The 25,773-nt window shown below is 38.9% G+C and overlaps 7 protein-coding genes across 7 annotated transcripts; 3 read left to right on the plus strand and 4 right to left on the minus strand.

Moving 5' to 3' along the window:
* Positions 1-90: 90 nt before the first annotated feature.
* MONOS_1501 (uncharacterized protein) lies at positions 91-6,751 on the plus strand (the record flags this gene model as incomplete). Its single annotated transcript, XM_067867857.1, has 2 exons — positions 91-358; positions 444-6,751. The coding sequence occupies exons 1-2, from the start codon at positions 196-198 to the stop codon at positions 6,749-6,751; spliced, it is 6,471 nt and encodes a 2,156-aa protein (XP_067728978.1). The 5' UTR covers positions 91-195.
* Positions 6,752-6,937: 186 nt separating this feature from the next.
* Positions 6,938-10,940, plus strand: MONOS_1500 (uncharacterized protein; the record flags this gene model as incomplete). Its single annotated transcript, XM_067867847.1, has 3 exons — positions 6,938-7,127; positions 7,210-7,332; positions 7,400-10,940. 3 exons carry the CDS (start codon positions 6,938-6,940, stop codon positions 10,747-10,749), a joined length of 3,663 nt encoding a protein of 1,220 aa, XP_067728979.1. The 3' UTR covers positions 10,750-10,940.
* Positions 10,941-10,977: 37 nt separating this feature from the next.
* MONOS_1499 (uncharacterized protein) lies at positions 10,978-12,939 on the minus strand. Its single transcript, XM_067867835.1, has one exon. It carries the CDS (start codon positions 12,908-12,910, stop codon positions 11,663-11,665), a length of 1,248 nt encoding a protein of 415 aa, XP_067728980.1. The 5' UTR covers positions 12,911-12,939; the 3' UTR covers positions 10,978-11,662.
* A 648-nt stretch (positions 12,940-13,587) lies between these two features.
* MONOS_18612 (uncharacterized protein) lies at positions 13,588-14,749 on the plus strand. The gene is made up of 2 exons (XM_067871647.1): positions 13,588-13,855; positions 13,918-14,749. Exons 1-2 carry the CDS (start codon positions 13,817-13,819, stop codon positions 14,689-14,691), a joined length of 813 nt encoding a protein of 270 aa, XP_067728981.1. The 5' UTR covers positions 13,588-13,816; the 3' UTR covers positions 14,692-14,749.
* Positions 14,750-15,382: 633 nt separating this feature from the next.
* Positions 15,383-16,051, minus strand: MONOS_1498 (uncharacterized protein; the record flags this gene model as incomplete). Its single annotated transcript, XM_067867823.1, has 2 exons — positions 15,383-15,480; positions 15,547-16,051. The coding sequence occupies 2 exons, from the start codon at positions 16,049-16,051 to the stop codon at positions 15,383-15,385; spliced, it is 603 nt and encodes a 200-aa protein (XP_067728982.1).
* Positions 16,052-16,241: 190 nt separating this feature from the next.
* On the minus strand, positions 16,242-17,034 carry MONOS_1497 (uncharacterized protein; the record flags this gene model as incomplete). Its single annotated transcript, XM_067867813.1, has 4 exons — positions 16,242-16,297; positions 16,370-16,493; positions 16,596-16,900; positions 16,983-17,034. 4 exons carry the CDS (start codon positions 17,032-17,034, stop codon positions 16,242-16,244), a joined length of 537 nt encoding a protein of 178 aa, XP_067728983.1.
* A 1,762-nt stretch (positions 17,035-18,796) lies between these two features.
* On the minus strand, positions 18,797-25,715 carry MONOS_1496 (uncharacterized protein; the record flags this gene model as incomplete). The annotated part of the gene is made up of 2 exons (XM_067867803.1): positions 18,797-23,220; positions 23,339-25,715. The coding sequence occupies 2 exons, from the start codon at positions 25,713-25,715 to the stop codon at positions 18,797-18,799; spliced, it is 6,801 nt and encodes a 2,266-aa protein (XP_067728984.1).
* Between the last annotated feature and the right edge of the window lie 58 nt (positions 25,716-25,773).

Below are 25,773 nucleotides of genomic sequence, written 5' to 3' on the forward strand. Positions count from 1 at the left end.
TTTTGAAAATGAATTATTGTACAAGAAAATGAATAACTTCTGTTAAAAAAAAAAGAAAAAAAAATTTATTGACATAGAAAGGTGTTGGGCAGTGATGATCGAATTTGATCATTATTCATTTTGAACCGTTTTGCTTATTTCTCTTTAATTTGAAGACATCTATTTTTCTTCTTTCGAGAGTACATTGTAAGTTTGATGAGTAATACATCTAAAGGAAGGTATTACGATCAACAGAGCTCAACAGATGAAACAGAAGATACTGATGAATATGAAGAATATGATTGCGAAGAAGAAGAAGTTGCAGAAGAAGATAAATCCACTCATACGCAGCAAACAGGTACAAATTCTGTTATTTCTGGTGTGTTGTTACATGCTATATTTTTAAAGAATTTTCTATAATTTAATGTTTTTCTTTTTTCCACATGAATATGTTTTGTACATAGAAAAAGCCAATGAAAATGAAGACGACTTACAACTTCAATCAATTTTACCTTCTGAAGATGAATCAGAATCTGAATATGAGGAATACGAAGAAACGGTCGACGAAACAGATGAAAAAGATTTTTCAGAAAGTAGAAAACAAAACAAAAATGAAAACACACAAACACAAGAGCGTGAAACATCCACTATAACGCAAACTTCTGACGATGCAACTGGGGAAAGTGAAAGTGAATATGAAGAATATGAAGAAGAGGAAGATGAAAAAGAAGATTTTGAACAAAACGAGAAAAATAACGAAATTTCGGGAAAAGAAAACGGGGAAAAGATTTCTCATGATTCGCACATCCAAGCTTCAGAAATTTCTCAACATGACAATGCGAAAAAACCTGATAATGTTTCGGCAAAAAAAGAATCTTCGATGCAAGTAAAATTATCAGAAGAGGCCACAGAAGAAATGAAAAACAAACAACCAAATCTAAAACATGACAGCAACACAGGAGGGGAACTAATTGATCATTCCACACAGAATCAAGGTGAAAAATCAAAAAATGTTTCCATTCATCAAATGGATGAAAATCCTGCAAGTTTGACTCAGAATGGAACTGAAATAGATGAGAATTCAGAAAGCGAATATGAATATGAAGAGTATGATGAAGAGGAAGAAGAGGAAGAGGAAGAGGGAGAGGAAGAAGGAAAAGAAGGAATAAAAACAAAAGAAAAAGAAAATGTGGTTGAAGAAGAAAGCGGAAAGAAGAAAGAAAAAGAAGAAGAAGCTATTGATGCAGAAGAGCAAGCCTCAATAAAAGAGGTGAGTGAACGAATAAGCCGAATATTAGCAGAATCGAAGGCGAAAGAAGCGAAGAGAAAAGAAGAGCTGAAAAGACACAGAGAAGAAAAGCAGGGAAAAGGGGTGAGAATGAATTCAGAATTGGATGATGAAAGAGAAGGAGAAGAAGAAGAAGAAGGAGAAGGAGGAGGAGGAGAAAGAGAAAGAGAAAGAGAAAGAGCAGAAATAGAAGAAGTGAGTGCGAAGATAAGTGCGATTCTGAGGGAACATAAAGAGAAAGAGGAGAAGAGGAAGGAGGAATTGGAAAAACACAAAAGAGAAAAGATGAAGATGCTTGAGAAGGAAAAAATGAAAGAACAAAAAGAAAACAAAGAAACTGAAACAATTCAGACAATTTTGAATGAAGAAAAGGGAAGAAAAGAAGAAAACATTGAAAATGAGGGAGAAATGGAAGATAAACAGAAGGTGAAGGAGGGTGGGGAAGAGGAGGACAGCGAATATGAATATGAAGAGTATGATGAAGAGGAAGAAGAAGAGGAAGAAGAGGAAAGGGAGGGGGAGAAGAAGGAGGGAGAGAAAGAGAAAGAAGAAGAGAGAATAAAAGAAGATACATTAAATGATGGTAAAAGAGAGAAAGAAGAGAAAGAAGAGAAAGAAGAGAAAGAAGAGGAAGAAGAGGAAGAGGAACAGAAGAAGGTGGATGAGGTTGCTGCTAAAATTAGTGCGATTTTGAAGGAATCGAAGGAGAAAGAAAGGAAAAGGAAAGAAGAATTAGAGAGACACAAAGAAGAAAAGAGCAAATTGAATACAAAATTATCAGAAGAGAAGAAAATTGAGTTGAATGAGAAAGAAAAAGGAGGTAAAGAAGAAAATGAAGAAGAAGAAGAAGAAGAAGAAGAAGAAGAAGAGGAAGATGAGGAAGATGAAGTGAATCAAGCAGATGTTGATGAAGTGGCAGCAAAGATAAGCAGAATACTTGCAGAATCAAAAGCAAAAGAAGCGAAAAGGAAAGAAGAATTAGCAAAACATAAAGAAGAGAAGAAGCAAAAGAAAGGGAATGAAATGAAAGAAGAGGAAGGAGAAATGAAGAAGGGAAGCGAAAAAGAAAAAGAAAAAGAAAAAGAAGAAAAGGAAAGAGAAAGAGAAAGAGAAAGAGAAAGAGAAGAAGAAGAAGAAGAAGAAAACAAAAAAGCAGAAGTTGAAGCTGAAGAAGTTGCAGCGAAGATAAAGTTGATTTTGGAAGAGTCGAAGGAGAAAGAGAGGAAAAGGAAAGAAGAATTGGAAAGACACAAAGAAGAGAAGAAGAAGAAGAAAGAAGAGAAAGAAAAGAAAGACAATGAAGAAGAAAGGGAAGGAGGAGGAAGAGGAGAAGGAGAAGGAGAAGGAGAAGGAGAAGGAGAGGAAGAGGAGGAAGAGGAGGAGGAAGAAGAAGATATCGATCAAACAGCAGTGGATGAGGTGGCAGCTAAAATAAGTGTTATTCTTGCGCAATCGAAAGAGAAAGAGAGAAAGAGAAAAGAAGAATTGGAAAGGCATAGAAGTGAAAAGAGAGCGAAACAAATAACAGAAGAGGAAAAGGATAAAGAAGAAGAAGAAGAAGAGAAAGAAGAGAAAGAAGAGAAAGAAGAGAAAGAAGTGAGAGAAAGAGAAGAAGAAGGAGAAATTGAAGAAGAAGAGGAGGAGGAAGAGGAAGAAGAAGAAACAGATCAAACAGCAGTGGATGAAGTAGCAGCAAAGATAAGCAGAATACTTGCAGAATCAAAAGCAAAAGAGGAGAAGAGGAAAGAAGAATTGAAAAGACATCAAATGGAAAAGCAGAAAACTTGCAGAAAGGAGGAATTTGAAGAAAAGAAGGAAGAAGAAGAAGAAGAAGAAGAAGAAGAAGAAGAAGAGAAAGAAGAAGAAGAGGAAAAAGAAGAAAACAAAGAAGAAATTGAAGAAGTGGCAAATCGAATAAGCAAAATTCTTGAAGAATCGAAAAAGAAAGAGAAGAAAAGGAAAGAAGAGCTTGAAAGACACAGGAAGGAGAAGGAAGAGAAGAAGAAAAAGAATCTAATGGAAGACGAAGAAAAAGAGGAGAAAGAGAAAGAGAAAAGAAGAAATGACAGAGAAGAGGAGAAGGAGAAAGAAGAAGGAGAAGGAGAAAATGAAGAAAAAGAAAAAGAGAAAGAAAAAGAGAAAAAAGATATTGATCAAGAAGCAGTTGATGAAGTGGCAGCTAAAATTAGTGCGATTTTGAAGGAATCGAAAGAGAAAGAGAAGAAAAGGAAGGAAAAACTAGAAATGCACAAAAGAGAAAAGAAAGCGAAACAAGAGGAAGAAAAAGAAAAGAAAGAAAAGGAAGAAAAGGAGGAAGAGAAAGAAGAGAATGAGAAAGCAGAAATAGAAGAAGTGGCAGCAAAGATAAGCAGAATACTCGCAGAATCAAAAGCAAAAGAAGCAAAAAGAAAAGAAGAATTAGAAAGACACAAAGAAGAGAAGAAGAAGAAGAAAGAGGAGAAAGAGAAAGAGAAAGAGGAGAAGGAGAAGATGAATGAAACAGAGTTATCTTTGAAGAGTGAAAAGGAAGAAGAGAAAGAGAAAGAGAAGAAGAAGAATGAGCAAGCAGAAATAGAAGAAGTGGCAGCAATAATAACAGCAATTCTGAAGGAATCGAAGGAGAAAGAGAAGAAAAGGAAAGAAGAATTAGAAAGACACAAAGAAGAGAAGAGGAAGAAGAAGCAAAAAACGGTTTCAGAAGAAGAAGAAGAAAGAAAAGAAGAAAGAAAAGAAGAAAGAAAAGAAGGGAACGGAAGAGAAGAAGGAAAAGAAGCAGAAGAAGCAACTGTTTCTGATTGGAGAACACAAAACGCATCAGAAGAGAAGAAGGAGAAAGAGAAGAGCAAAGAAAAGGAGAGGATGATGGAGTTGTTGGAGAAAGAGAAGGAAGAGCTGGAGGAGTTGGAGAGGCAAAGAAGAGAAAGAAGAGAAAGAGAGAAGAAGAGATTGGAAGAAATGGAACAAAAAAGCAAAGCAGCGAAGGAGGAGAGGAAGAACAAGTGGCTGGAGATGAAGGAGAAGGAAGAGAGAGAGAGAAAGAAAGCAGAAGAAGAGAAGAAGGAAAAGGAGAGGAAGGAGAAAGAAGAAGAAGAGAAGAGGAAAGCGGAAGAGGCGAAGAAGAAAGAGGAGGAAGAGAAGAAGGCGAAGGAGAACGCAGAGAGGGAGAGGAGGCAGAAATTGATGGAGAAGAAGAGGTTGAGGGAAGAGAAGATGGAGCAGATACAAAAAAGGAATGAAGAGTCGATTTGTCGCATTGTGGCAGAGAGAAAGAGGAGGGAGCAGAAGGAGAAGGAGAGGCAGGAGCGGGCAGAGAGGAGGAAGAGTCCGCAAATGAGGAGGGAAGAGAAGAAAAAAAGAGAACTGGAGGAGAAGTGGGATGGGAGTGCGACAAAAATAGCAGAAGAGCCGCTGAAAGAGCTGCAGTACAATTCGCTTGTGTCGCTGGATTGCCCGTTTGTGTTCAATGAGGCGTTTATTTCGATGATGGCGAGGAGGAAGAGGGAAGAAGAGGAGGAGAGGAAAACACAGATGGAGAGGGTGGAGCAGCTGAGGAGGAGGAGGATGGAGGCAGCGGCAGTTGCGGGTGGAGGAGGAGGAAGAAGGGGAGGAGGAGAAAGAGGAGGAAGAGATGAAGGAAGAGTGGAAGGAGGAAGAAGGACACCTGGAGTGGAGCAAACAAGGCAGGAAGATGAATACATAGAGAATTCACAGACAGCACAAACAATGCAGTTATCTCAAACATCTCATTCCTCTCAATCAACACATGCTTCTCATTCTTCTCAACAATCATCTGATTTTGGAGCCACACGCACTACCAACAGCTCAACAGCGAAGCAGATGGGAACGTCGCGTATTCAGAAGTATGTGGGAGTGAAGGAGGAGGATGAGGCAGATGCTCTTGTGCTGATGCTGATGAGGAAGAGGAGAAGAGAAATGAGGGAGATGAGGGAGATGAAGGAGATGAGGGGAAATGGGGGTGGAGTGGGGAGTGGAGGGAAGAAGAAGAAGAAGAAAGGCGTGATGTCAACGATGATGAATGAAAAAGGAAGAGCAAGTGAAAATGAAATGATGATGAGGAAGAGGAAGAAGGAAGGGAGTCCAAATCGATATGACACTCCATCTTCATCATCTGGTCAAATGGGAAGGCAGAGCGGGAAGCATACAGCGCCAGAATGGATGGGAAGGAGCAGAAGGGGTGAAGAAATATCGCCTTCGATGGGGATGTGTGAGGAGAGGCAGAGCTATTCACAGCAAGGGAGAAAAGAAACAGCACATTCGATGGGGGCGGAAGGGAAAGGGAAGAGAAGGAGCGAAGAGAGAAGGAGAGGAGGAGAAGGAAGAGGAGAAAGAGGAGAAAGAGGAGAAAGAGGAGAAAGAGGAGAAAGAGGAGAAAGAGGAGAAAGAGGAGAAAGAGGAGAAAGAGGAGAAAGAGGAGAAAGAGAAGAAGATTATGATTATTATGATTATGATGATTATGATGATGAGCGTGATGAAGAAGATGAAGAAGATGCATATTATGACAGCAGAAGTGGAAGGGGCGGAAGAAGTGGAAGCAGCAAAGCTCCATTTTGTGTGTTCAGAGGCAGCAGAGAGAGAAGATCAGTCACATCTGCTGCTACATTCCCTGTGAAGAACGCTTCATCATCATCATCATCTTCTTCTTCTTCTTCATCTTCTTCTTCATCTTCTTCTTTTTCTTCTTCATTTCCTTCTTCTTCTTCTTCCTCCTCCTCCTCCTCTTCAAACACAAGAAATATCTATCGCTCTTCTTCAAGCAATTCTGCGCTGCCTCCACCACATCCTGATAAACGGATGAAATATGCTTCCATTTCATCTTCATCATCGTCATCATCGTCTTCTTCTTCTTCCTCCTCCTCTTCTTATCCTTCTTCTTCTTTTCCCTCTTCTTCTTCTTCTTCCTTTTCTTCCTCTTCCTCTTCGTCTGATCCTTCTTATCCATCTAATGTGTCTTATTCATCCACTTCATCCACTCCATATCCTCATACACGCCCATATTCACGCAAGTCTTCAGATTCTTCACGTCATTCTAACACATCATCATCTTCTTCTTCTTCCTCTTCCTCTTCTTCTCCTTTCTCCTCTTCTTCCTCTTCCTCTTCTTCCTCTTCTTCTTCTCGTCCCATTTCACGCCAATCATCTCAGCCAACCATCCTTCCCCCGCTCTATCCCACTGAGTCTGAGTCAACTGACCCAGCTGCAGACGAAACTGGCAGAACAAGCGCATTTCGAAGAAAACAGCAAATTTCTGTCAAAAACACAGAATTCAATGATTTCAATCAAATTAATGGGAAAGATGATTATTTACCCCCAAAAAATCATGATGGGAGCCGTCCTTCTTCGTCTGTTTCTAAAAGATCGAGATATATCTCTACATTTGCAACTGATGCACCTGCTTCACCTCGCTCTCCCCCAATGGCCGTGCAAGCTTCAACCTCAAGTTATCAGTTTCCTCCTTTTCAATGATATCTTTTAATAGATAATAATTATCTTTAGAATTCTGTTGTTAAAAGTTTATAGCTGAATTATTTTATGTCTTTATTTATATCATTCAACAAAATTTATTCGAGGAATCATTTCCGTGTTATGTTTTATGTATATGTTAAGATTTTTATCAATAGTTATTATAAATTATGGATATTTTGGATCTTTATGTATTTTATTGCTTTGTTGCTGCAGTTTTTAGTTTTCGTTGTTGCATCAAACGAAGATTTACCAACGTGCAAAGAAAATGAGCAATTTATTGTTTTTGGAAATTGCTCAGAAGGAACGAGAAAACAATATTTTTTCCCAAAACCTGATTCATCTTGTAAACCTGAAAAACCAAAAGATGTGGACTGTAGTTTGTCAACATTCGCGTTTATTTCCGCATCAAATATTAATTTTATAATTTTGTTTGATTATTCATTTTTTTATAATTCAAGAATGCCAAAAAGAGGATTTTGTCCCAAAGTACGGCGAATGCGAAGGAGAAAAGCGAGGAAAAGAGTACATAAAAATATCTGATTGTGAGGGTGATGCTCCAATGACCGAAACTGTATTATGCGGTTTGCTAAAAGAAAAAAAAGAGAATAGAATTATTAATACTTTTTTTGTTCATTAAAATTTATAAAGAATGCACACCAGAAACCATCATTTCAACGTATGGTGAATGCAGAGGGACACGCGACATATTCTTTTTTTATCCAGATTATTGTGATTCTTCAACTCTTCCACCATTGGAACCGAGAACTGGAGAAAAGTGCGATTTTAGCTGTCCAGCTGGGCAATACTACAACGTTTTGAATAAATCGTGTAAGTCGTGCCCTCCTGGGAAAGAGTCGAAGGGAGATTCTGTTGTTTATTCAGAATGGAGTACAATGCCAAGTGATTTTCACACAAGAGTTACAGGAGAAGGAACGCCCTGGAAGGCAAGTGGGTTCTGGGTGGAAACAGGCATCCAAAGGGGTGACTCAGCCAGCACACTTTTTTTGGAAGTGGATATTGTGGCAAAAGAAGGAAGCGTTACATTTGCCTTCGAATGCTTTGGCATTCCGCAAGTCCCTTCGCAGCTGTCATTCACAGTGGATGATGAAGAAGTAACTGATGGGGAACTCAAAGCGAACACATGGGCGAACTTCTCATGTCCGCTCACTTTTGGGCACCACAAGCTGTGCTGGATCTACAACTCATACGACGAGTTTGGCTTTGACAGCCTGTACCTCAGCAACGACGGGGCGCGGATCAAGACGATCATCATCACAGGCGCCAACTACCTCGTCACTCAGTGCGTTCCTTGCAAAGCTGGCTGGTATTCGAAGGACGGTGAGTGCAGGCGGTGCGAGCGGGACACGTACAGCGACCAGGAAGGCAGCACAACATGCACCAAATGCCCCGAAGGCACTTATTCTCCACCAGGCGCGACTGAATGCAGGAAGCGCCCAGCTTGTCAGAAGGAGGACTTCTACTCAGTGTATCTCCCGTGCAACGAGCAAAGAGACGACACTGGGAAGATTGTGATGAAGCAGAGGAGGCACTTTGAGTGGGTGCAGCCGAAGATCTGCGATGAGGAGCTGCCTCTTTCAAAGAAGCTGCCAGAGGACATCGAAGTGGACTGTGGAGAGTGCAACGGAGGGATGTATCGCCCAGAAGGGAAGACGAAGTGCGAGCCATGCCCAACAGGAACATTCAAGCCAGAGCCTGAGCTGTCTGGAAGAATGGCAGATGAAGAGGAAGAGCTTGACAGCGAAGGTATTTCTGGAAGAAGTCACAAACAGACTGCTAGTAAGGGTTATGCACATTCACACTCAAATGCAGACAAGTGTCTCCCTTGTCCTGCTGGACACAGGGCACCAAAGACAGTCATTCTGCAGAACATCGACAAGGAGCAGTTTGAGAAGTACTTCACAACCACCTGCATATCCGACAGGGGAGAGAAGAGCGACTGCGCCTCGGACGGCTGGCGGACGCGGATGAGAGGGCTGGACTCAGGCAACTTCCACTCGGGCCCTGTGCAGGTGGTGCTGAAGCTGAGGACGAATGTGAGTGTGTCTGGGCGGATTGAGTTCGACTACACGCCACATTTGGATCCAAACCAGGGCAGCATCTTCAAGTTCTTCTCGGGGACGAACCCGCCAACAGTGGTGGATGCAAGTGAGGAGCAGAATGTGACACAAAGGGTGGATTTGACGCTGATTGAGCCTGATGATGACGAGTTCACTTTTGTCTTCATTCGAGGCATGGGAGCCAGCAAGAAGGATGGGAAAGGAAATACTGCTGCTGCAATCACTTCATCATCATCTTCTTCTTCTTCATTGGATCGTTCGAATGGCGCACAGAACATCGATGTCTGGCAGCGTGTGAGCGACTATGTCTCCATCAACAGGATTGTGCTCCATTCTGTGAAGCATGCTGAAGGCGGTGCGATGCGATGTGATGCGTGTCCACCTGGCTCGGCTGCTGCTTCTGGGGATGAGCGGTGTGAATATTGTCCGTTGGGCACTTATGCACTCAATGCGACGAGTGAGAAGTGTCTGCCTTGTCCGGAGGGGACGTTTGCCAGCCACCGCGGGCAGCTGGAGTGTATGGCGTGTGGAAAGAACACACTGCCTGTGAAGCAGACGAACGGAACTGTTGGAAAGAGGGAGAATGGGCAGAGAAGCAGAGTGGAGAAGTGGGCAGAGCTGGCGAAGTTGACAGAGGCTGAGAAGGGAATCAGAAGGTATCCGATGGTGAAGGAAGAGAAGCCAAGTAAGAAGTACGAGCCAGTGGCTGAAGGGGCAACCAGCTGTCTTCTTGAAAAATGCGGTTTGACTGTTCCAGAAAAGAATTACACATTCGATTTTTCGAAGTTGGGATCAGAGAAGGAAATGTTTGAAGTGCAGTTGGAAAGCCCCCAGAAAGAGAGAGCAAAAGGCAATGCTTTTCCAAAAGCAAAATTTGCACATTCACATGGAATATCACAAAGTTCTTTCTCTTCTTCCATTTCTTCTCATTTTCAAAATATTCATCCAACCACGTCACAGTCTTCTTCTTCATCATCCAAAAACACTTCCTCTTCCAATTTCCGGTTCCAGACATTTCCCTCCTTCTACATGAACCTCTGCAACCTGAAGCCCTCTGAGAACTTCTGCCGCACCATCACCAACTCCTACAAGTTGTCACTGGCGTGTGAGCAGGTGAACAACCACACCGTCTTCAATTGGGGAAGCAAAGTTGGACTCGAATACATCGAAGCAGCAGAGCACAAAGGAAGGTCTCTGTTTGGGCTGGGGCGGAAGAGGAGCCTGGGGAGTTCCGAGGCGCATGTGCTGGTGTCGTTCTATGACGGCGACAAGTGCAAGGAGAAGGTGATGGTGGAAGGCAAAGCGCTGATGCGAGATACGCGGCGGTCAGCCACACTGAAGCTGACGTGTGTGCCTGGCCTGAACACGACGAAGCCGGCAGAGGTGGCTCCGCCGAAGGATGAGTCTGATTCTGCGTCGCCGTGTCGCAAGGAATTCGAGTGGAGGACGGACTTTGCGTGCCGGCTGTGTCGCGAGGAGGACTACGAGTACAAATATTCTGAGTGCCACAAGATGAAGCAGAAGCGGACGATGCATCTGAAGGATGGTGCTCTGTGCTCTGGTGGCTTTGTTCCACCCACAGAGCCAGTGGAGCTGCCCTGCCGCTCGTCTGTGGTGATGCTGACAGCAGGGCAGACGGTACTGGTGGTTGTGTCTGTGCTGGTGGCTGCCTGTTTGTGTGGGGTGCTGCTTGTGTGGCTTTACTGCCGGAACAGAAAGCTGAGCTATCAGCTGCTGCAGAACGACTCGACAAAGCTGGATGCACACCCGACGTCGATGATGGATGAGGGAGACGAGGAAGGAGTGGGGAAAAGCGTGGAAAAGGACGAGGCAGCTGGATCTTCTTCTGGAAGGGCGCAATCTTCTTCGCAAAGCAGTAATGAGCTGATTGATATTAGTGGAGGTGTTGCGTTGGAGTAATGAATGAAGTTAATTTTGAGCGGTTACTAAATAATAAGTTATTTGCGTCCACTTTTGTTTGAATCTATTTTTTTATTTAACATTTCTTTTCTTTTCTTTTCTTTTTCTGTTTGTTAATTTTTGATCATTTTGATAAGGATATATATTATTGGTGAAAAACTAACCAAATATTAAAATTCTTCGCTCCAAAATAATGTTTTTTTAAAAAAAAATGAAATTCAAACACTTAATGTTCAGAGAAATAATCTATTTCTGTTTTTGTAAAATTCATCAATGCGAAGTCCATTTCAAAACTTCAAAGAAAAGAATAAGCAAAGAGAGATAGAAATAAAAAAGTAGAAGTTTAATAATGAACAGCAGAAGAAAAACATAATTTTCACAATAACACATTCCAATGTGATTTTTGTAAAATCTGATTTAAATAAAAGTAGAATACTCAAACAAGAAGCATAGGCTAATAATACAAAAGCTTCCTAATTTGAATATAATCAGTTCATATGAATTGACTGATCAATTTCACAATTCAGTAAATGATAAAAAAAAATTCTCAACATAAAAATAAAAATGAAAATGAAAAAAAAAAAAAAAATAAAAATAAAAATAAAAATAAAATAAAATAAATAAATAAATAAATAAATATGTTCTGCATAACAAAAACAATAATGAAATGTTTTCTTTGAAGAAGTTACAAAAAAAAATAAAATGCAATCGTCTCAAAAGCAATCATCAATAAAAAATCATCATCAACAAAAATAGCAGAAAGCATTATCTTTAAAAGCGCAATTCAAAATAAAAAGAAAACTAACATAAAAATGTTTGTCAACATAAAAACACATATTCGAATATAATATTTAACAAACAATTGGCGATTAGATAAAAAAAATACCTCAACAATCAAGCTTGCTTGTGCGTCTCAAATATATTCGTCTTCTTTCATAATTGCTTCTGTTCCAACTTCCATTTCCACAGCCACTGAAGCACTGTAAGCTTGATTGGTGAACTTATCATTTCCTGCTCCACTTGTACCAGCTGTCATGACTTGTTTCATTTGCAGCTTCTCCATTTCAATTGCGGCCTCGCGACTTAATTTCTCGTTTTCTTCCTTTTTCTTTCTTTCTTCTTCCTCTTTGTCAATTTTTTCTTCAATCTTTCTTTCTTTTCTTGTCAAAAACCATCTCCACTCCTTTTTCCTTCTCCAGTCTTTTATTCTCCGCTCCACACACGGATACATGACTCCTTTCAATTCGTCCGAAAATCCATCATGCGACAAGTCTCTCTCCACTCCCAATGAAAATACGCATGTCGGAAAGCATGAACAAATTAATATAATCACATAGCAAACAATTAGAGATGCTCCAGTTGCAATCAATGAGATTCTTGCATTCCTCGTGGTGGATGTCTCCTTTATGGATAATCCTACAATTAAAATTGTAATTCCAGCAACAAGCAGAAACATCGCAAATAGACCCAAATTTGAATCTGTTAGGCAAAATCGTTTGTTGCAAGCAACTCTTTTCTTCTCTTTTTCCCAAATTCGTTTAAATTCAGTTATCACAGCTTTTTGATCTTCATCAAGGCATCTATCATTTAGAAATGTATTATTTTCTATTGATTTCCTGGCAACTTCGCGTTGAACGTCTGTCGAACGTAAAAATGGCGTTTTTTCCTTCTCTGGCTCTTTCACTGCTTTTATCCCTTTCATCAGCTGAGAAAAGAATTGCCGAGAAGGAACACCTTCTTCGTCAATAATTGGGGCAGCAAAGCTTAATTCCCATTTATTCTTCGGAGCAGCTGCACCTGGATTTGTAGAGGGATCGCAACTAACTTCGTCTGCAACTGGCACTGAGTCGTTAGCTCCCTCGAGATTTGGAGGTGTTGCAGTACACGCATTAATGTTGTCAGAAGTGGGCAAACTTGGCAATGGAACGGGGTTAACAAATTGAGCCTGAACTTGAGAAACTGCTTTCCAAAATTCTGCCTTTTCTGCAATGCTGAGAGTTTCGGAAAATTCTTCCAAGTCGATTGGTAAAGGCAAAGAAGGCAAGAACTTTGAAAAGAGGCCTATGCATTTATTCTTAAGATCCTCTGGCAAACTCATTGCAAATTCCCTTATTGGTTGCGGGATATTACGTTCAATTGATTCAAAGGATTCTTTATCCATTTCAAGATTTATTATTCTTTCAACTATATAAAGCCCTTAATAGAGTTTTAGTTGATCACGATTTGGGGGGTTCAGTTTTCTTCCATATTATGATTATTAAATGAACATTTGATCCTTTCCATCTTTGCAAGATTGTGGTCAAAAACTGAAAGATTAACAATACGTAATTTATTTAAAGAATCTTTGAAATAACCCATCACACTTGAAAATGCCGTTATCATGGGAATTTCTGAAAGTGCTATCGTTTTTATTTATTTATTTATTTATTTTATCAGAATTTCTGACCTTCACTATTTGAAAAACCTTGATTTTTTTCCAAAAATCAAATTTCGAATGATTCTAAAACATGACATGAATCCAGCGGATGCCATTAGTTGAGAGTTTTTGGAGCATGTGCATGTTATTTCAAAAAATTCAGAATTTTAAATGTTCTGTCATTTCTTTTCTTCAGAAAAATTTCAAGAAATCGGAGATTGTTCATTGATTATTCAGATACAGAAAATTGAGGAAATGAATGCATTGATAAGCTCGATGAATGATAAGGAGTTGAAATATGTTTGCAGCAAAGAAATGTTCGAAGAAGTGGACAACATGATAAAAGAAGAGATTATTTCATTGGAAAATGCGATTTTGCTATTGAAGCACATTGGATTTTGGAAAGAGCTGAGAATGTTGTGGGTGAAGAATTACGCGAGAAGATTGATACGAAAACGATTGAAACATCTGATTCTTAAAGAAGAAGCGAAAAAAGAAGGAAGAAAAGAAAAGCTAGTTGTTGAACTTTGTGAATGCTACCTATTTCTTAGTAATGATATTTCTCTGGAATTGTTGTTGGTTTGTGTGTCCTGCCTTGTGAAAGCTTCATCAAACAAAGAGAAAAACGAGGAAACGCAAAAAGAAGTGGAAATGGCATTGCTGGCATTGAGTTGCATTGATAGATATGAAGTGTGATTTTTGCATTTTCAATCCAGACTGTTTTATGATTTTATTCTTTGTTTAAATGTTAGAAAATAAAAAAAGAACTTTATTTGAATGAGATTACAGGAATTATCAAATATCATCAAGAGCGTCACAACCTGAGGCGACTTGCCTATCAATCTGCTTGGATGTTTTTGATAAACCGATTATTGTACGAAGAAAGTTTGGAAGAAGTGATTATGAATGAGTTGTGTTTTGTGGAAGAGGCAAGAAGAGAATTGGAAGAATTATCGAGAAATGTAGACTGGAAGAGAGAGAAGGAAGAGAACGAAACGAGAAGAAAAGAAACGAAAGAAGAGGTTGTTTTATTGAGATGGATACGAATATTGAATTGTTGTTTTTTCGATTGTCAATTGCATAATGAAGAATTTTCTGGGCTTATCAACAACATTGTTCAGCTATATCGAGCATCAAGGGATAATTACAGAGATATAAGTGAGAAATGCATTTATCTGTTGAGAATAGCAGTGGAAAATTTTAATGTGAAGATTGATGAAATCCTGAAAGGCAGAGCGGTTGATGCTATTTTGGAGGAGATACAGCAACGAACGATTGATGATGGAATGGCATTTGATGGCATGACATTTTTTTTCATTTTTTCATTGCGACTGAAAGAAGAGGGGGAAGAATGCGAAAAGGATAAAGAGGAAAGAAAAGTGCTGAAAAGAAAATTGTTTGAAAAGATGGAAGAAGAAGGACGTGAAGATAGAATCACAAGCTTTCAAGGAATATTGGTTTTTCTACAAAAAAAATATCACAATGAATTATTGTTGAATATTTCTGATTATTATGTGAACACTTGAGACTATGAAGTCAAAACTCTCTTTTTAAATTATTTCACTATTTAACAAAAATCCGAAAGCTTCTTTCTTTTCTTTTCTTTTTTTGAAAAACAATATTCGTCCATATGCCCAATTGTCCAGATTCTTGAGTGAAAATTCAATTTGTAAAAGAAAAAAAAATGGTAGTTTCCAAAAAAAATTGAAAAGAAAATGGCAAAAATGGACAGAAAGTTTGTCGAAAAGCATCTTTGCAAGTGCAAACATCTCAACTCCCAAAGAAGGTTGACACAAAACAATATGCAGTCGCTCCGACTGCTGTTGTGTGCCAAGCACTTCTTTGGTTCTGAGACATCAGCTCACAATCAAGCAGAAAGAAATCAGTGTGCTTCAGCAACCAGACTCAAATAAATTATAAATAGCATTGCACACCAAAAGAAAAAAGATTAACAGAAAAAATAAAAAAGAAAAAGATTAAAAAAAAAGATATTTAAAATAAAATAAAAATAAAATAAAATAAAAAGAACAGGATAGAAACGCATGAATGGAAAGACTTGAATCAAAAAGAAAGAAAGAAGCAGAAAATAAAATATACATCCACGTTAATTCTCTCTCTCTTTTGTTTTTTAATTTCATTTATTTCTTTTTCAATTTTGGCATTTGATTCAACTATTTCAATCTTCCATCCGTCTTCTTCTTCTGACAATTGATTTTTTCAAATGTCTGAGGAACCTTCTTGAAGAAGCAGGTTGAAAAGAAGATGGCAATTGAATCCTACTTGCTGCAGAAGAAGATGATGGTCTACAATAAAACCTTGATAAAAATGAGGACTAAAAAAATGGATAAGAATATTATTAAATATGAAGATAATAAGCAAACCAACAAAAAATACAAGAACAAAAATTAGGCAAAAATCAAGACATGCTTCAGAATCTGAAGAACCATTGCGTCGAGAATAAGAGGAAGATGATGACGGATGCGAATACGAACGTGAATAGGAAGAAGCATTGCGATAATAATCGTAACGAGATGAATAGGAAGATGACGAAGAATGACACGATGACTGCACATGGCACCCTGAAGCTGCTTTTCTGGTTTGCGAAGGAACTCTCTCTGTAAAATTCGCATAGCGCATATTCGCATCCCTCATCGAATATTCTGTGCGTCCGTCTCTTTGCGTTTTCTGTGAATAATCTCTGCGTCTCTGCCAGTCTCCCTTTGCGTTTCTAATGCTGTTTTCGATGTTTGGATAAAGCAGTTTGTATATTTCCCAATCCGTCTCGTATCTTGGACTCTTCGATGCCACAACTGGATGAGTAAGCACCTTGAGCAAGTCTGTTCCGCTGTCTGACTCGTGGCTCAACAGCGTCGCTGTGAGCAACATAATCCTTTTATCAATTGAGTCATGGAAGTGATTTTTGACTAGCCTCATTGCGCCATTCTGTGACAACTCATTCAGATCATCTGATGAAAAAGAACGGAGCATGCACATTTCAAAGAGCACTATTCCAAGTTGCCTGAGATCAGTTGCTGAGTCTATAAACGCTTGAACAGCTGACAACGATGTCCCCGAGTTACGAAATAGGTGTCCGCCCCAACATTGACGATGGCTTCTTGATTCGTAATTCTCCTGATTGTTCAAAACAAAAATGTTTTCACATTCAGATTTGTGTCAAACATTAAAAAAAACTTCATTGCATGCCAAGTTTCACATGTCCATAAAAAGGCATAAGAATGTTTTTCAAATGAATGTTACCGTGCTTCAAACCCACTTTGAAATATTCAAAAAGCCCCAGTAAAAGTTCAGTTGTTATATTCCACAATTCCTTTCACAAATGAAAAAATATCAAAAATTCATTTTTTAAAAAATATCATTCAGTAATAAAAGACTTAATCTTGTCAATGAATTCAAAATGCAAAATGCAAACCTCGTCAGAATAATATCTCAATTGTTTTTTTCGTGTCAAAACATCTTCTTTCAGGACAATTCCCTTGCAAAACTCGAAAATAATGAACAATTCGTTGTCGTCAACGTTAATTGCTTCCACAATGTTTACAGCAAATGGACTTTTGATTGTTTTCGCTTTTAATAGCTTCAAGCCAATATGTTCATTTGCTAAATAAAATTTATCTTCAAAATGGTAATGCTTCAAAATGTTCTTTTCTCCATTTGCTTTTAACCCACCGTAATGTCGGCACTCATCAATTTTTCCCAAAAACGTCATGCATATATCTTTTCAAAATACAATAAACAATTAAATTCAATATCGAGTCAAATTCAACAATGTTATAAATTAAAAATAAGAAAAGCAAACATCTATCCAATATAGCTTGCTCATATCTCTTTTCAGTTTTCAATTCCGCCATCTTTACTATTTTAGTTCCAAAAGAAAAATTTTATCCACAATTTTCAGATCAATTCACATATAAAAAAATTACTGATATCTCAAACTTTTTTTGTACGATACAGCGGATGGATTTTTTCAGTCAATTCTTTTAGAAAAGGTGAAACACGCATGTGTTGGTAGAAAAAACAATATTTCAGATTATTTTTGAAACTGTTTTGTTCCATTTGAATGATGAAACCAACAAAATAAAAAAATTATTAAAAATAAATAATTATTAATATTATTAATAATCATCAGAGTGCATTTTTATTTTTTGAAGTGAATTTTATTTTTTATTTTACACTTCGTTGTATGAATGATATTTTTTCATGAATCAAGATACCTTTTCGGAGCGATAATAATAACAAAGTTTTAAATCATTAGATAATCAATTCATGTTGAAATTGTCCATTCATGTTAATGATGATAAAAGCCACAAAGAACGGAGATTGAAAAAAGACAAATAACTTATTTTTTTGGATTTGCCAACTTTTTTTCTTCGTTCAATCTTGTTTGATTTTATTTTTCAAACCAAAATTAAAGATTTATGAAATTTTGATTTCAAAAACAATCACCGATATTTTCTTCTGTAATTTTTGTTCAATAAAATCATATTTGTAAAAAATTGAAATGAACAAAAAAACATCAAAATAAGTTTGCTGATATTTCGAAGACTTGAATAAAAATTGATAAACAGATTAATGTTATTTCTTTTTAAAACCAAATTACACATTTTTAAAAAAACTTGAGTCAGAAAAGCAAATTTAAAAAAATGAGCAGAAAAATTTTCATCTCAATAAATCATAAACAAAAATAAAAGCACAAACATGTTAAGAATTGCTTCAACTTTGTTTTAATCTCCCACTTTATTACAGAAAAAGTTATGCTTTTCTCGGGTGCTGGTGATCAAAAACTAAAAAGCGTCAATAAATCGAAAAGTTATTGTAAAAGTCATCAATATTCAATGAAAAAAATGTTACTGAAAACTGTGTTTTAGAAAGTTCATACAAGCAACGATTTTTAACAAATGGGCAATGAATTCGATAAAACTGAAAAAGAAACTTTTATTTGATTTTTTTTGATATCTTTTCTTTTATTTTCTCTTTGATTTTTATTTTGAAAAAAAAAGGAAGTGATTTGTTTTTAAAAAATTTGTTATGAGTTTTCAAAGTTGTGATGAAAATCCAACAACAATAACAACAGCAATTTTGGTGATCATATTTACAAAAAAATATTGAGCCTAATGAATCTTTGACCCTTCAAAAAACATATCCAAATATTTTTTGGCTCATATGTTTGATGCTCAATCATTAGGAAAACACATATTTCTTCATTTTTTCCTTTCTCATTCGTTTCTTGGGGAAAACAAAAAAAGAAAAAAAGATTTCAGTTATTGAATACATGAACATTATGATTGTTGTTTGAAGTGGATGAAGTGATTCACTGACAGCACAGTTGCCATCAAACAAAAAGTGTAAACAGTCATCTGCCTGCCCATTCACGAACAGCAACACCCTTCAAAAAAACTCTGCTATCCATTAATGCAGACAGATCCTGCACAGCATCTTCACCTTCTTTCTTTTTTTTTTTCGAAATATTCATATCCCTCTTGCATCTTCCCCTTCCCGAAGCACATAATCATTTCATCAAATCTAGTCTCATTTCCTTCAACAGATCGGGAGATCTCTTTGCTTCTCTTCTTCCCCTTAATCTCCACTCCCGCCATCTCTGGTCTTCCCTCCTCATTCAAATGTGCTGTATCCACTCACAACACTTCCACTTTGTGCATCTCCACTTTGTGCACTTCCACTTTCTCTTTTGCCTCTGTCTGTTGTTTCCTCCAGCCCGATTGCATCAGACACTGTCAGAACAGCACAGCCAGCCGGAAAATGACTGATGAATGCCCGCTTCAAGTCTGTGAGTGTTGGCCTGGTGTGCTGGTCCATTGACAGACAAGCGATGATTGCTTTCACACCATCTGGCGAGCCTGCCTTCGCAACATCTGGCCTCTCCCCATTCGCTATCTTCTGTCCCGCCACTTCTGCTGGATACTCCCCAAACGGGATCTCAAGTGTCAGACACTCCCACAGCATCATCCCTATCGAAAACACAACAGACTTCTTTGTTGCTCCCATCTTCCTGTTCATCAGCAATTCTGGTGCCATCCACCTCATGCACTCTTTCTTGTTATCATCTTCATCCTCAAATGCTGATGAAGGAAGGGAGTCACTATCATCATCACCATCATCGTCACTGGCAGATGTCGCAACTGTTGATGAAGAGATGGAGGATGAATCTGAATCATCGGATGATAGGAAATCAGAGTGCATCACAACGCAGATCACCATGTGTTCGGAGAACAATACAATGTGAGGACTCAGATTGGCTAATGATTGAAGTGGGTTTTCCATTTCATCAAACGAGTGAAGAGCAAGATTAGCCACCCAGAACAAGATCTGGGCAGCTGTTTGCTCCCTCTCCTGAAGAGTGCCAATTGCCATTTCTTTCTTCTCATTTCTTCCATGAAGCAGCATGAACAATGAATCTCTCAAATCCACAATCAGCTTCTCATGTGGTGATGAGCATGCCATCGCATCCACCAGATTGGACATTGAAGAGGTGGTTGGACACATATCCTCCATTCGAACAAATGTTGAATCTGAATCAGTTGTTGAAGTAGTTGAAGTTGATGAAATAGATGGTGATGGTGTTCTCTTCCTTATCTCTTCTTCCTCATCTTTCTCCAACATCCATTGAGGGATCTTGTCTGAATCTTTCCCTAAAATATATTCAGTTGATCCGCTTTCAGAAAGAAGATGCTCTGATGACTCCGAATGCTGCATATTTGAATCATATATTCTCTTCTTGATCCGCTCTTCATTCTTCTTCTCTGCCTCCCTCTCTGCTCTCCTCCATTGCTCCTCAGGCGACATTTCCATCGTCACCATCTCAAATGCCTTCGGATCTTTTCTGATGTTATCATTCACTATCTCTCTCAAATCTTTCGCTTCATTCTTTGCCTTTCTCCATCGAACAGCCAGAATGATAACAATTACAAACAGAAGCACAACAATCACAATACAAACAATCACAATCAACAGCCAATAAGATTTCCCTTCTTTCCCTCCTTCAACAATTCTTCCATCATCTTTAATATTTGTTTCACTTGCATTCTTTAGAATGAATGAATTTGTTGATGAAGGAGATTCTGAATTGCCAAACAAAACACAAACACTCACCTCTATTTCATTTCCACAGCTGCTGATAAGATTTTTCTCCACATTTCCTTCAACTTTTCTTTCTGAAAGGAATCCCTTTGAATCAAAATCATAATGTTCAATCTCTTTCTCTTCTCCTTTTTTCTTCACAACTGAGAACGACAAATTGCATGGAACAAGAAGCATTCCTTTGAATGTCAGCTTCATTCTATATGCCTCTTCTTTTGCTTCCACACACTCCAGAACAGGAATGAAAAATGATGAATCCCTCTCAGAAACAATCCCTTCAAAATTGCACCCATCATTCAACATCCAAAGAGATGTATTTCTCTCCAATCCATCTCCACCTTTCAAACTCATCACATTCAATGTTCCTGAATCTGAGCAGATGATATTTCTTCTCAGTGATGGATATCCTTCAATTGATGGATTATTATTTGAAAAATTTCCTGCTTCAATTATCATTTTTCCTCCACTCATTGTTATTCCACCATCTGGAGAATTTGCAATTGTTGTGTCTTTCATTTTCACGGAACTCTTCACAACATTCACAAGAGATCCATTCCATTTGCATATCTCATCCGTTCTGTCGTTTCTTCTCGATTCTTCTTTTGCTTCATTTCCCAAATCTCCAAAGAAGTTGCAGGAATCAAAAATTGCATCAACACTATTATTAACGAACACAATCGTCCCTTTCTCCTTTGAGCTCAAACATTTTCCAAACGAACAGTTCGACAAGCCAACTTTCTTTGCCGCATTCTGGATTTTCGCCACACTTCCACTTCTTGAAATTGTGATGTTCTCAGCATCCAATTCCTTCAATTCCACTTTTGCGGTGTCCCCAATTTCAATCACGTTTCCCTCTGATTTCAAATCATCAATTCTTGTTTCTGAAATGATTGCTTTCGATTCCCCAATGAACTCCATCAACGGCACTCTCAATTTCATTCTCGTTACCACACATTTGTCCATCTCCAGTTCTCCTCCTTCAACTGACATCACAATGCTTTTAATCGCTAATTCAGATGTTGATGATAAGAATTCACACTCCCTCATCATGGTTGTCCCATTCTTCACTTTCATAATGCATCTGTGATTTGCTTCAAAGAGCTCTCCAAACTCATGCACACATCTCTCCACAACACACTCATTCACAAACACAATCACGCTCCCTTCACTTCCCATCTCTTGAATGGCTTCATTGAAATGAATTGTTCCCTTCGCCTTCTTCATTGACTTCACACACAAATCTCCAACAACACATTCACCTCCAATGTCTCCTTCTCCATCAATCCAAATAACATTTCCCACACCTCTTTGGATGTGACTCACACTGCAACTGACACTTTTGCACGGATTTGTCTGCGCTCCACACTGCCTATTGTTGCTCCCATTTACTGATATAAACACTTGCTGCCCAAAGAAGAATGTGATAAATGGGATCAGATTAATATCAGTCTTTCCCTCCCCATCACTCCCACATATCGAGTCCTTCCCCCTCAGCGCTTCCTGGTCGAAATCCAGTCCAAACAGTCTTTCATTGATCTGCGAAGCAATCGAATCACATCTGATAAACACATCCTTCCCAATGAATGCATCATTCATCATAAATCGGATGTTCTCCAATCTCAGCCCAAGTGGAGGCATTTCTGTGTTTGTATTCTTCACGTTCGGATCAAGTGCATCAATCATCATCCCTCCTCCCCTTCCATTCACTGTCGAACATGCACACATCCCTAATGAACATCCACTCACTTTCAACTCCGACACTCCTCTCTTCAACAGCATCTTCATCCCTCCTCCTTCCACACTCTTCTCACTCATGCACTTCGTCATAGCACATCCTTCAACAACACACTCCATCCCAGCTGAGAACGATCCTGCACTCATCACACATGCCCTGTTCTCCAAACATGTGATGTTAGCAAACGAGGAGCAATTCACTTTCACTGTTTGTTTTGTGTTCTCCATTGCATTGTTGATCAGCATATCTGTTGCGGATGGCTGACTCAGTGATATCAGAGTGTTTTCATATATCGTTGTGTTCGATATCGACATGTTCATCACATCAACGGTGTTCACATCTGTTGTGAATTCCACGAACCCTTTCGCCAACAGGAACTGAGAAAGGGTGCAATCCTCAATCACTATTCTCCCTCCATCTGCTTTTATCAAGCAATAATTCACTTTCATTGTTTCATCCTCACAAGCAAATGAGCACCTCACAACTGAAAGTGTTGCAGAGGAGGATGATAATGAATGAATGAATGACAAATGCATCCCTAATTCATTTGGAAGAGAAAATGAAATATTAATGAATGAAACAATAATATTCGACGAAATCATCCCCTCTCCTTCTTCATCTTTATCCATTCCTCCATCATTCACTTTCAGATCTGTTCCTTCTCTCTCTCCCTCAACTGAAACAATAGGAGTGGTTAATGATGATGATGATAGCAGTGACATTGATTTCTGAAGCAATCCTGATCCGACTATTTTGATGTGTGATTTGCATTCTCCAAGTGTTGAATATCTCAGTGATATCAAGTGGTCAATCGATAAACATGGAGCTTCAGAAAACCCACACCCACTGAAGTCTCCTCCTTCATCTTTCGAAACAAACCCATTCCCGCTCCAATTATCCCACAGATAAACAACCAGTGGAATCACATATCCCCCTTCTCCTGTTGTCTTCCTCTCCCATCCACACAACTCATCCAATGATCCCAACTCCTCTGAACTCATCTCCCATTTGAAGTGCTCCTTGTTCACGATCTCTCTCAAATCCCACCCTGAAACAAACATGTTCTTCCCTTTCCACCCATCACATCCCTCAAATGTCATTCCTTCCAAAACAAATGCTCCCATTTGATCCGGCAGCTTCATAAACATTCCTCCTCCAATTCCTCTTCCTCCTTCCTCTCTATCCTCTGTTGGCACTTCACATCCTGATAAATTCACATTTTTCATTTCCAAACTTCCTTCACTTCCAATTGATATCATCATCCCTCCTCCTTTCATCCCACTTCCACCCGAGCATGTTGTGGATATATTGCTTTCTTCAACCTTTGCACTTCCTCCTTCCATCATCACAATATTCAAAAATCCCCCTCCTCCATTTCCACTTCCACTTCCTCCAGTCATTTCCACTCATTCTGCTGTTTGATATCTCCAATTCAGCTCCATTACTCATCGTTATTGGTGATTTCCCATTCATTGTCAGTGTCACTCCGCTTTCCATCACAAATCCATCAACAATCAGATTCCCTCCTGTCATGTCAATGATGTTGTATCCTATCTTTCCATTGGTCAATGCCCCACTCTCAAATGAGATTGAACAGTTCGTCACACTGAGTGTTGATGTTGAATGGATGAATGCACTTCTCCTTGATTTCAACTGACCTTTCACAACAAATGAAAGTCTCCTCATCGCCAGTGAACTCGAACATCCAACGAGCCATTCTTGTGAAGCTGATCCTCCATCACTCACATTCACTTGCATCCTCTCTCCCTCTTCCGACGATGATGATTCTATTCTGCCTGAAATTATCACACAAAATGAAGATATAGCAATTTCATCCTTTATTGAAGAAGATGTGACAACCTCTATTTCATTTGAACTTTCACTCAGTCTTGAGTTCGCACAATAATCAACTGTCTGGCACCTGAATGCATCATATCCACAATGATTATGGTCCTTCCCATTTCCTCCACTCCCATCAACAATCACTTTTGTACCCATTGAACACAAATACACAAACAGTGGAATCACTTCACTTTCTTCCCCATTTTCATTCCCACTCAGCTTCAACACATCTGATGGAATAGCGCTTGTATCAAAAAAAGCAAATGAGCTTTTATTCACTTTTGACTCAAGAAACACACCGCTTCCACAACTCACAAACACATCCTTCCCATATGAGGCCTTATTCTCAATCACTTTCGAAAATTCAACATTCTCTCCAATTGTCAATCCACATCCCCCACTCTCCATCTCCACAAACATCCCTCCTCCTCTCCCTCCATTTCCTTCAATTCCCACTGCAATGCATCCATCAATCACACTTATTCCATTCATCACAACTTCACCATCATCTGTCAAACAAACACAAATTCCCCCTCCATTCCCTTCCTTGCACACACAATTTTCGATCGACACATTCTGCACAGAAAATTTCTCTCCTCCCTTAATACTCTTTTCCACCACGACTCCATCTCCTTCATACCGATTCACATTTCGAACTGTCACATTCACTAGCATACTCTCTCCAGATGTTGATCCTGCTGATGATGGTTCAGCAAACAGTTGCTGAGATATTTTTATGTTTTTTATCTCAACGTCACTCATCCTCAATTGCGACAGAGCCATCACAAATACAGATGAAGATATTACGCTCTCTTCTGATATTGAAGAATTGATCAGAACATCCTCCAGTGAAAGCGCCCCACTCCCAGACGAAACGACAAATACATTCGGTGAAAAATCTCTTGTCGTGTTGTGATCGATACCCAAATGTTGAACATTCAGCTGCCCACTCTTCACACTGAACAGTGTTGTTGAAGATACAGAAAGCGATTTTGTTCCAATCAGACTTTCTTCTCTTCCATTCCCCACAACACTAATTATCTTATCTCCGATGTCAATTGTTGAGATTTCGCTTTGATGTTTCCCACTAAGGACTGTGGTTGTCGAGCTTGATTGCATCAAACTCACAAAAACAACAAACCCCACTGTTTTGCACGGCACTGCCTCGCTCATCCCACACAAACTCCTCGTGTCGTCTCCATTTTCCCCAACATACCGATCCTTTGGCCCTTCATTTAACCACCATTTCTTTTCAGTCATTTGAAGACTACTCCCATTGAAACACACTCTCTCATCATTTGTATTTGTCGTGTACGATTCATAGAACGGATTGCTTGACGAAAAGAGGTTGTTATCATCTTCGAAATACACATCATGGCCATATGGAGTGGAACTTGTGCAATTGCAATTGTGAAAAAAGATGAAATAGCAGTAATGACTGTTGCTCGAAACTGTTGCCATCTGTGGGTCCAAACACAAGCCTCCTCCATTTGACGATGCATTGCATGAAATGAATCGAATGCTCCTCATTTTGAATTGATTGGGAATATTGCGGCAACGAAGACCTCCACCATTATCATTCACAACAAAACATGAAGTGAAGCTGCAGTAAAACACACATGCACTCTCGCCTCCTCCGTTTTCTGATCCAATGCAGTTAGTTTCTAAAACCTGAAATCCATCAAGATTTATCCCTCCTCCATAGCTTTTTGCTTTGCAACTCTTGAATTCGCATCCGCTTATCCGAACGCACTCTGAAATTGTAAATACATACATTCCTCCTCCAAAATGGTTTAGAGCCGTGCATGAGTTGAATGTGTTGTATTCTATATGAACAGATTTCACGCGATGAATCATTACTCCACCGCCACGGCTGAATGCAAAGCAATTATTGAGTAAGCAATGTGAAACAGAA

The sequence above is a fragment of the Monocercomonoides exilis genome (assembly GCF_001643675.1).
Source record: "Monocercomonoides exilis strain PA203 chromosome Unknown scaffold18-1597598, whole genome shotgun sequence".
In the NCBI taxonomy this organism is placed as follows: domain Eukaryota; phylum Preaxostyla; order Oxymonadida; family Polymastigidae; genus Monocercomonoides; species Monocercomonoides exilis.